Below are 12,472 nucleotides of genomic sequence, written 5' to 3'. Positions count from 1 at the left end.
TACAAAAACATTTTCAAGTTAGAATCTCATTCAGCTCAAAATAGAGAACTTTTTGACAATGCTTAAATTATTTTCGTTCAATTTGGATTTTTTCCAATTTTTTTCAGTGAAACAATGAACACATACATTGTTCAAAATCATACGCAACAATATAGTACATTTTAATTTATATTAGAACCTACTTAGAAAAAATGTAAATTTTTAACAAGTAATTTTTTTTTTTTTTTTAATAATATATAAAATAAAATTACGAAAATTAAAAATACAATACAGAATGGTTTTAAAACAAATTTAATAGAAATATATTCAATAAATATTTTTATACAAGTAATTAATAATATTAGTGCATTATAAAATATTGTAAGGTTAAGTTACAATTTATATATTAAAATAATAAAATATGTAACAATGATATATTTACTTCATTTAATAAATACTAAACAGGTAAACAATTATTTTTTATTTAATTACAAAAATATAGTTTTTGTATACTTTTGGAGAGTAAAATTATTAAACTATAAATGTATAGGTTTAATCTGAGATAAAATATCAGATAACCTTTTTAAATCATTCTGCAAACTAACTGTTTCTTCTGTGTTTTTATTGCTTCTATGAACAATTTGTAACAAGTTCATATACTCAGTTTCACTATATTCAGCACCTTTCTCCAAGATCTCTTCCAATATTTCCTATAAACATAAGACAATTGTATTAGAAAAATAGAAATTTAGGTTTGAATAATTTTAAAATATTTCTTTTACTTACCTTTGGGGTACAAAGTAACAATTCATAATAATGAACAGTTTTTTCTAAAGTTACTTGTGATGCACCTAACATAGCAGTTATGTTATATTTTAGCATTGTAATATCACGTATTATTTTTCTTATTGCAATTTCATCAACAATTTCTATACTGCGAGTTTGATTTACTAAACTTTTAGAAATCACTTCACCTAGTCCTTCAAAAATATAATGAGCCTTGCTCTTGGAAATTGCATTTAACATAGCCTCGTGTAAAGCCGATACAGATTGATTGAGATCCAAAACTTTAGGTTCTATTGTATTTCCAATAGCTGATTCAAAACCAGGTAATAAGTAATAAATACTTTGAGCACGAATCTAAAATATTTTAAATTATATACACATAAATTTACTGAGTACATTTAAAATCACAGATGGTATTTAATGATACTTACTTCCAAATAAAGATACAAAAGGATACTATCAGAAATATCTAAAAAATCTTTACCCAATTGTTGTAAAGTTTCAACTAAAGCTAATGGTAAATTATTGTTGTCTATTTTGGAAGTATTCAATTTAGGAACTAAATACTGATTCGATTCTGGGTTTGAAATCTCGTTTAATTTTTTTCCAATCCACTCCTATATTAAATAAACAAATGAGAAATTACCATTAAAATTTATTAAATTCTAAAATAATTTCATAAAATATCAACACATGCCATGCTTTCCAAAAGATGTGCCAAACATCTAAGCTGATTTATATCTGAAACACTTGTTACTCTAAAATCATTTCCTTCCAAATTTTCAAACAACTTATCTGCTTCTTGAGTATATCGTTTTAGTTCATCTGTTGAACTTTTTTTTGATTTATTTTCATATTCTCTTCTTACCCAGTTATGGGATTGTCTAAAACAATATTTTTTATTTTAATATCTATAAAATGTATATATTATTAGATTATAATTAATTTATATTCTTACTTAAGATAATCAACTAAATCATGTTTTTGAATCCATAGATGACTCACTAATTTAGTGGTGTTATCGCATGCTTTAATATTAGAAGAAAAAAAGCTATCACATGTCTCTTTATAGCTTCTACTAATGCTAACCATAATCATTAAGAAATGTGATGCATATTCAGGCATAGTTATAACCAACTTTTTTATTTGGCATATGTTATTCCATATATTTACTGTACTCTAAAAAAATGTTATATGAATTATCAATTAAATAAATTTAAATTTACTATTATTTTATTATTTACAGCTAACAATGGTCTAGAAACATTTAAATCTTGAATTTGTTCTGGTGTAGTAATAGCATGCCAAGCATCAACTTGTTTGGTAATTGATTCAACAGTAGTAGCTACTTTACTGTGTTGACGATCAAGAAAAACAGTTCGAATATATTCATTAAGCCATAAATTTAATGTACAAGTGTTTCTGTAAAAAAATCAATTCATTTTTTAATTAAAAATCTTTTTCTTTTACTGTCATATTGATTTGGAATAAATAATCTTTAAAAAGTTTAAAAAAAAAACAGAAGAAAATAGTAAATTAAAGATCCAATTACAATTATGCCAATATAAAGTTTTTTAATTATACTCTTTGACATTCAAATTATTGATATATTAAATAACCTTCTAGATTAAGATAGATTTAATTAAGTATACCTTCTGTTAATATTTTAAACCTGATTATTAATACATTGTTATTTAATTTTATATTAAAAATTAATATCAAATATTTTACGTGTTTATAGATTGTTCGATTTGTTGTATGAACATTATGAGTGGCTCATAAATATATATAATATTGTCTGAACTTGGTGTACAAATCATTGACTGAGGTTGAGTTATACTGGTAAAAGGTCTCTAAAATACATCAAATCATAATTTTTAATAAAATATATAAATTTTAGAAACCAATTAGCATTAAAATAAAATAATTTTGGTACCTAACGAAAAGATATAATTTTGTTTTGTTTCAAAACTGAATACAATTTTATTCAAATTTTAAAAATTAAATAGTATTTATTTTATTCAGTTATATTAAATAACAAATAGTAAATACTTACATCCAATAAATCAGAAGACATTTCCAAAGCATTTGAAAATTTAAAAAGACACTGTTTAGGTCTACAAACAAAATAAAATAAAATAATTTGTATTCATATAAAATTGGTACTCAATTACCTTTGAACTTTTTTTTTTGAAAAAAATACATTCAAATCAATATTACTAAAAATTGGAGTAGATTTTACAATTAAATCTGAATGACTATTTACATCCAAATAATTACTTAAAAATATTTGTACCTAAAAGAAGGAAAACAATGAATCCAAATTAAGTTAACCTTAAATTTTAATTTACTGCAAAACAATAACATAGTAATTTTTTTGTTTTAGTTGGATTTAATTTTATAAAATAAATACTAATGACCATATATAACAAACAATTGTTTGAATATTTTGCTTACAATGGACTCAATATTTTCCCAAACATATTTAAGATCATATTTGTTGATATTGGTGATTAGTTGTTGATCAACTACTTTATCTAAACTGCTTAAAAAAAGTTGATGTGCATCAACAACTGAATAAAATTGTAAAATTACACCATTTACTAATGTCACTAATTGTTCTCCTACATTTCTTGATTGATTTGTTATTGATATTTGTTTTGTTGTTTTTTCAACAATTTCTACTAACTGTGTTTGCATAGTAGATTTCAATTTCTAAAAATTCAGTTTAATACATTTTATTACATACATACTATTTGTAATTTAAACTAATTAAATCAAATAAACGTATTAACATACTTCAATTGTATCATTTAACTTAATAAGTATAGCAAGGCACTCAACAGCTATGGGGACAAATTTTTCAGTATCAAGTTCAGTGATTTCAGTCTCATTATTTTCATTTGAAATTTCTCTATAATAAATAAATAATAAGAAATACAAATTTAAAGAAAATTAAAATTATATATAACTTTACTTGGGTGCAATTTGTGGTGTATATTTCAATACCCTTCTTGTACTTTGTCCAAATGAGGAATTATATCCATCTGATCCTACGCGACGAAATGATTTTGCAGATTGTGGTGAAATTACATAAATATGATTCATTAAATCATCCAATAGTTTATTGTACAAATCCTAGTAACCCAACATTTATTAATAATTAATACTTAAGCAAGACAATTATAATGTAATTAATCAGTATGGTCTATCCTTTTTTTAACTTCTTTAACAATTACCATACTATTTACAAAATATATTATAAAAAATATATTGATGAATCAAATTATATTGAAATAGATGATATTAAAAAAATATAAGATATTTTTACAAATACTCTTATTACACAAATTATTTAATGAGATGTTTGAAAATATTAATTTGTAATTTACCTATTAATCATTAAATGTAATCATCTATATAAACACAGAAAATTCCACCTAATGTGGTCAGGTTTTAAATCCAATGTGTACTAACAATGTTGAAAAAAAAATCATATAATATGAGCTCTCAGTTTGATTTTTATGGGAAATATTTTTTTTTCATAATGTTAGTATAAGTATAAACTTTTGAATGTGTAAATTTTTCGTTGTAACTATTAAATTATGTTTATCAAAAGTAATAAAAATTGTTAACTTTTAAACCTTAATAGGATTTTGTTGTAAATTTAAATGATTATATAGAAGTGTTATCGAAAGCAATAAAAAAATAGCTTTCTTTCTCTAGCTCAATAAGAGACATTTCATTTTTACCATGAATTTCAACATAATCATGAACACTTTCGATTATATCTAGAAAAGATCTTTCAAGAAAAAAATCGCGATTTTAGACAAAGTGAAGTCCCTTCCACCAGGCACTTAACAAAAATCACTGAAAAATTATGTGTTCCAATATCAAATTATTCATTATTATTTTGTACATTTATTTATCTATAAAATAAATTAACATTTATTTCTAATTTTATGATTCACATGTGCAAAATAAAAATATTTTTATATTAAAAATGGTGGTATTTTGGAACTAAGTTTGGTTTATAATGTAACCAACCGCTTAAAATAGACAAATGGATTAGATCCCAACGTGTACAGTTTATACTGTACACATTAAATTGAATCTGATATAACATAAGTTATAAATTACATAAATCAATAAATTTATAAATATTTTTTTTTTTTTTTAACCACTAAAATCTAAATACCACAACAAATAAAAATATGACTATTGGTATAAACCATATTACTTGTTTTTTGTGTTTCAGTTCAATTCTTAATTCATTTAATGCATCTATATTCTTCAAATCATTATTACTAATATGTAATGTTTCCATCAACAATTTAGTACATTGTAAATATTGTTTTTTTGACTCCAACATATTCAATTGAAAAGGTACTTCTTTTATTTGTTCTCTAACAAGTAATTACAATTAAAAAGATATTATACATTAGAAATGTATATACAAAAGAAGAGGAAGAACAAAAAATATGGTTGAGAATAATATGAAGGCTATTGGTGTGTGTGTAAGGGATAAAAAAATCGAGACAAATGGAGGTTTAGGATAAAGGTGGCCGACCCTAAATAGTTAGAAGAAAGACAAGGAAGAAGAAACACAATTAACTGAATGATATTGTCAACTTACATTTGAGTTAATTGAGTAAGCATGTGATGTTGTTCAATACTTTCAACATAAAATTTTCTTAATTCATCTCGCTTACATCGTAATAATGTTTTACATGCAATAAGTTTCCGTTTTGCTGCTTGAACTCGTTCTCTAGATGAATTAATTTCGCTAGACACTGATGTAAATAAATGCATTACACGGGCAAGATTTTGATGCTCCATGGAGATCAATTCTTCTAATTTTTGATCACATCGTTTGTATTCTCTCTCTAAAGCAGTTTTTTCAATTTCACGATGTTCATTAGATTCAGTTGCAGATAGAGCACGTATCATTGTCATTAATAATCCACTCTAAAGATGTAAAAAAATTATAGTTAAAAATTTAATAAATCCAAATTATAAACAATGATAAAAGAGCTAGTAGAGTTAAACAATTTATACATTATTTAAACATAATATTAATACTTCAAATAAATGGAACACAATTTTTTACTTACAGTTTCCTTTGGAGTTTTAATGCCCCTTGGGGGCTTACTGGGTGGATTTGCCATATTAATAACAATTCAAATTAGAAAATAATTTATTTTGAAAAGCAATTCTAATAATTCTTATTATGAATAGTAGTATATTATTGAAATAAATAAATATTGAATGAGAAATGGTATGAAAATTATATTTGAAAGTTAATGCATTTATTTTTTATTTTTATTTTTTTGTTTTTTTAATTTTGTTATTTTATTACTGATTAATAAATAACCGTATTTTACACAATATAATAAATAAAAAATGAACGAGTATTATTTTATCAAAAATCAAACGTGATAATAAGCTTGGCTTTAAAAACATTAGGCATTTTGCAGAAAAGATAAGGGCTAAGATAATTTGGAAAAGCATTGAAATAAAGCTAGATAGAGCCACCACTTTCTAAACCCAATTATTAAAGTAACAGCTAAGGATAATTAGTTTGTCATGAAATCGTGTCATGCCAAATTTTAATTGAAAATATAACATACATTTTACAATTATTAACGTAATTTTCAAGAAATAATATTAGTTCAACAAAATGTGCATAAATATTTCTTATGTTTAATTTATATTTATACATATATATAAAATCTAAATACCACTTAGTCACTGATCGCTGTAACTCAAAAACTACGCAATGTACGATCTTGAAATTTGAGGTTCTTCTCATATTTTTACCGTGCACTAAGAAATGATTTTAAAAAATATTGCGTTTAAGTGGAGTAATTATCAATTATAATTCTTCATCACCAATACGTATTGTGCGGCAACAGTACGGCGGCTCGCGGGTTTCCAGCTATCTTAAACCACTGTTAGTTTTAGAACATTTTAAATATTCTAAAGTAACTAGTACGTTAGCTTCAGGTGAAATAAAGTGGTGATGTATAAATCGCAAATTTATCTGAATTATTTAAATTCCGATCATTCCCGTAAAACAATATTACCTTTAGCGTCTAATGTATATGGTTTTAATCAGGGGCGTCCGAAGATGAAAATCTAAGGGGGGGGGGTGAATAATATGAAAAATGCCGACTGCAATTTTTTTACTCAATGTATGTAGTTTAATTAACTATATGTAGTCGTATTTTCATTTATATATGTGTCAGTGTCGCACGTTCTTAAAATTGACAGTTTAATTATATATATATAATAATATTTTATATTGAGTAATAAAAAAAAATTCGAATTACTGAGTTAAGAAGAAAATGTTGTTTTTATTATTGTACATAATTATTAATTATTTCAGCAAATTAATTGGTATTAGTTATTTATTGTTTTTAAAATTTAAGTTTTAATTATATAATAATTATATTATGTAAATTAAATTATTATTATAAAAAACTATTATTTTTTGAAGAAATCTGTAATGGTTTTCTGCTTCATTGAATTTAGTTTCAATTTTAATATAATAAAATAATTAATATAATATTCCCAACTTTTATATGCCGAGAAAAACAAGAAATGGCATGAAACAATAGAAAACATCGACATGACAAAAACCAGTAAAAAAGCCTGGGGACTAATAAAGAAATTAAACGGAGACCAAACAGTACAAATATCCTGTATAAATGTTACGGCAAACCAGGTAACCTCAGAACTACTTCGTAATGGGAAACTAAAATATAGAATGTCATAACATCCAGGATGACTTTACGATGGAGGAGCTAAGTAACAGTTTACGAGAAATGAAGAACGGGAAAGCGGCAGGATATGACGAGATCATTACAGAACAAATTAAACATTTCGTAATCGAAACTAAGAATTGACTTCTCAAAGTACTAAATGGTTTCCTACAAAAGAAATCTATACCAAAAATGTAGAGGAAAGCTTAAGTAATGGCACTTCCTAAACCGGACAAAGATCTAAGCAATCCGAAAAGCAATAAACCTCTATCCCTATTATACCACACCTACAAACTCTACAAAAAAATGATGCTAAGTCGTATCAAAACGCAAATTATAAACGCAAAACGCAAACCAAAATTATTTTTTCCCTTTCCTGAAATACTAAGCCTTTTTTATAAGTTTTACCTACTATTTTATACTGTTTTAGTTAAAATTATATTTTGGCAAATCATTTTTTTTCATCTCTGATACATAGTGCTAAAAAAAGTGCTAAATCCACAGACGTTTTATCAGAGTGTAAAATGTTTTCCATATTCGTACCATTTAAAACTTGTTAATCTATTATCTATTTAATTTGGTAAATCAACGAAAGGCCTTTGAGTTTTTACAATTTTATAAATAATTCTAAAAACTAGAACAAGGTTTGGAAAATCGAAGAGTCATGTCAACCACAGATAATCCAAAATTTATTATATTTTTATATGTATCATAGATACAATATTTGACGATTTTCTTTCAGGCATGAAAACAACAATTTAAGGTATTTTATAAAAATAATACTTGTATAGTATTTGTATATCCCTTTCAGAAATAATAATAATAATAATAATAATAATAATAATATAGATATAATAGAAGTAAAATAGCAAGTCAGTTTGATTAACAAATTTCCAATGTATTTAAGTCATATTTAAAAACACTATTAGAAATCTTTAATAATCCTCCTCTATTTTTTACATCAATTAATATGGAATAAAAATATTTATGACTACTTAGTTTAGTTCACTTTATGTAATAAAGAATATTATCTTTCAGTAGCATAGCCAAGATTTCAAAATGGAAGAGGCCAAACCCAAAATACTAAAAAAACATAATCAACAATTAACAATAAATTTGTTAATATAGTAATTTTTATATTGAGTTTATCGTATTTAATATATTTTATTTTATTATAATTACATTTCAATTTATTAGTTTAATTATTTTGACAATTATCTAACAGTAAAAGTCGTTGATAAGATTTTGAAAAAAAAAAAAATGTTTTCATTATTTATTTCTACCAAAAATCAAAACAAACATTTGGTTGTAGTTAACGCAAGCTTCTATTTTTGTTCATATCAGTTTTCATTTGAATTGAGGGCCCCAAATCACGAAAGCCTTGGTGCGTCACACCTACTACACTACTGCTACGCCGATGTGTAACACGATTATTGATTAATAATTTAACGATAAAACAATAAGTGTTAGTATACAACTTACCAAGTCAATAATAATATTATTGATTTCATTTTTGACTTTTTCAACATAATCCTTGTGGCCCTTAATCAAAATTTTAATAGAATTAGAAGTAACTTGTGGAAATATAACAGTAACTCCATTATGTTTCCCACTTATCTGGCTTATTACTTCAGCATGGTGGGCAACAAGATGATGATGATATTTTGGAGAAACGTTCATAGTGACTTCAATTATGTTTTTCTATAACATTTTAATGTATTACGAGATTATAATTATTATTATTATTGTATTATGATTCTCGTATATCTATTATTTAAATAAATTAAAAGATAATAAAGGTTTAATTATTTTTTATGTAATAACTGTTAGTCATAGGTTATTTTTATGAATTTGATAATTCAATAACTATAAATAAAAATATTTGTATAGTAAATACTAACCAAGTCTTTAACAATTTCTTCAATCTTACGTTTCGCCTCTTTAACATTTATTTTATCACCTTTTATGGTAACAGCACTATTACTAAAAGCTATTTTCAGAAATGTTATAGACACTTCAATGCAATCATTAATAATTTGATTGATAATTTCACCATGTCTTCCAACAAAGTAATTATGATACTTTGGATCAACATTTACTACAGCTCGAATAGTATTTTCCTAAATCAAAATTGTTAATGATTATATGGTTAACCTATATAGTTGTATTTATATACCTATAAGTACATCAATGATTATTTTAACTGTTTTATCTTAAGTTATTTCATTTTATATGAGTTATATATCAATAGTTCATTATTGTAAAGAAAACTATGAACAATTATGTAAATATAACCTCAATACAATTTCAATAAAAAATAGACAAGTTAGTTTAATACGTGTGCATTTGTATTGAATTATACATACCAAAACTTTAGCATGGTCTAAAAGTCTTTGTTTATCAAGAGCAACATCTGCTTTGCTATCACTGATCACAACCCTATCTCTAGCACCAAGTTTAGAAAATTCAATTTTAACATCGCCACATTCTTTTTCCAATTTGTGTAAATATTCTTTTTGATTGACCTCTAAAGTGCCATAATATTTTTCATTGATTTCTACATGTTTTTCGATAACATTATTAATATCGGTTACCATAACTTCAAATTTTGCTTTTGCTTCATTAACATTCTCTTTTTTTAACAGCAATAGTTATATTTTCATTAGTGGAATCAGTTTCAGGAGGGAAAATTATTCTTGTATTCGTTAAATATCTGATTTGGAATCCAAGTATAAAATCATAAATTAACTCATTTTACCCTTATACTAAATTATTTTAACAACATACCTTTTTAACATTAACTCCATTTGTTTCAATTAAATATTTGTGAAACTTCGGATTTACTTTCAATTGAAACACATATTTATGAACTTCATCAACCATTGTCTGAATTTGTGTAATAACATTTTTAACATCATCTTCAGGTCCTTTGATAACTATAGTCTATGAATTAAATTTTAACTTTAAAATAACTGTTTACTATTTTTTTAATAGATTTTAGCATTTGGGAAATTTTCTTGAAAATTTACTTTATGTATTAGGGGAGGGGAAGCAATTTCTTTTCTTGAAACAATCGTCCCCTGTTCAAAGAGAGAAACTGCCAGAGGCCAGGTTCGAATCGATGTCTGAGCGTATATTACGCATATAATAACTTATACAATTGGTTAAATTGTCATTTTAATTTATAAGTTTAATAAATAAGTATATTCATACATTATCTCTTTTAACAGTTGGTAAATTCAATGTTACATTACCACTACAATCTTCTTTTATAGATTGAATGAATTTATTCCCAAGATTTACAATAACATTTCTAACTTTAACATTTCCCAGCACCATTTCCTTTGTTATTATGTATCCCTAAAAATACATGATTGATAAATTAATAATAAAACTGAAAAATAAATAATCTTTATAAATAACCAACTATTTTATTTGTACTTTAGTCATATCATAAGCGATTAAAACTTTTCTTTTATTTCCCATGACTTTAATAACATCACTATTGTCTCCTTCACGTGGAAAAAAATTCTCGTATCAGTCTCTTCTTTAATCTAGAATATTAAACTATATAAATAACAATACTTTTAAAGGTCGAATCACAAAAGTTAATAAATAATAATTACCTTTTTAATAAATAATACTCTCTTTCCAGCACTAAGTTTGTGAAATTGTTTAAAAATAGAAATTTCCAATACATAGTTGGTTTCATCCAATACTTCGGCCAATTGAGCTAATGATTTAAATGCTTTATTTACATCATCGTTCAAACTTCGTATTTTAATTAAATTATTTCTAGCCGCGACTAAAATATCAAACCAAATATTATTTATTAACGGACAAAACACAAAAAAACAAACATATTAATACAATTAATACTATTAATTACCTGGACTGGGGAATATAATTTGAACATTAAATATTTTATTTTAATATTAAAGTTCTCGAACTTTTTCACCCTTAACTCCAATTATCGCTCTACGGTGACGTTGATTAATTGTTATTTCTTTTTTAATTTTATTTTTCAGCTTAAATTTTTGAGCATATAAATGCATATATCGATTGTTTCTAGATTAAGTATCATATATTTTATAAATTTTATGTATAATATTAAATATTGTGCATATTATTGTAAATTATCATTACCGTTAATTATGCCATTTTCAATCTACAAAAACTAACTGTCGGATTGTCAAAGGTTTGAAAATATCAGCAAAATTGTTGTTTTACAGTGTAATCCTGATATTTAAAGTGTGCTTAACCTAATTTAACATTAATAGATCGAAAACTAATTTTTTTTTTTTCATGTTTATTTGCATTTATTTGTAATAAAGTAATTTTAAATACACATTCAAAAGATTATATATATTTTTTGAATTAATATTGACTATTGTTTTTTTTTTTGTATATATTTGTTGAAAAATAGGTATACCATATTTAATACATTTTATGGCATATAATTGCATATTTTGACATTTTTTAATGTATATTTTTATGAAATTCTGGTTATTATCATCCGAGTTTTAATGATAACCAAATCTCTCATTTGAAGGTAGCCTAAGTGATTTTTGATTTTTGAGAAACCGGATTCTTTAACCAATAACTTTGTCTCTTGCTTAATATTTACTCCAAACGAAGTCTCCATAAACAAATTTGACGAATTCGTCTCTAAGTTCGCCACATAGGCGTGTTCAGACTTCGGTGGCCGGAAAGGCATACATTTTTATTAAATCGTGAGACTAATTTTTTTATTTTTTTTTTTTAAACATGAACAATTATTTATTAATCATGTTCAAATATTCGCAATGGTTGGAATAATTTTCAATCAAGACCAAAAAGTATAACCATAAGCGCGTCAAAAAAAAATAAAAGTACATTTATAATTAAAATAAAAATGCATACATCAATACATCATAACTACTGTACTGTATTCTATTGGTACT

General features: G+C 24.5%; 1 protein-coding gene across 1 annotated transcript; it reads right to left on the bottom strand.

Annotated features, from left to right (window-relative positions):
• Positions 1-476: 476 nt before the first annotated feature.
• On the bottom strand, positions 477-6,008 carry LOC112679373 (exocyst complex component 4). Its single transcript, XM_025549150.1, has 15 exons — positions 5,880-6,008; positions 5,402-5,733; positions 5,006-5,171; positions 3,743-3,903; positions 3,565-3,679; positions 3,223-3,480; positions 2,940-3,061; positions 2,822-2,882; positions 2,497-2,618; positions 2,010-2,187; positions 1,724-1,944; positions 1,463-1,649; positions 1,197-1,382; positions 766-1,119; positions 477-689 (listed from the first exon to the last, which is right to left on the bottom strand). Exons 1-15 carry the CDS (start codon positions 5,931-5,933, stop codon positions 516-518), a joined length of 2,691 nt encoding a protein of 896 aa, XP_025404935.1. The 5' UTR covers positions 5,934-6,008; the 3' UTR covers positions 477-515.
• Positions 6,009-12,472: the final 6,464 nt, after the last annotated feature.

The sequence above is a fragment of the Sipha flava genome, unplaced genomic scaffold (assembly GCF_003268045.1).
Source record: "Sipha flava isolate LNK unplaced genomic scaffold, YSA_version1 134_pilon_pilon, whole genome shotgun sequence".
Classification (NCBI taxonomy): Eukaryota; Metazoa; Arthropoda; class Insecta; order Hemiptera; family Aphididae; genus Sipha; species Sipha flava.
This window is presented reverse-complemented; position numbering and strand designations above follow the sequence as displayed.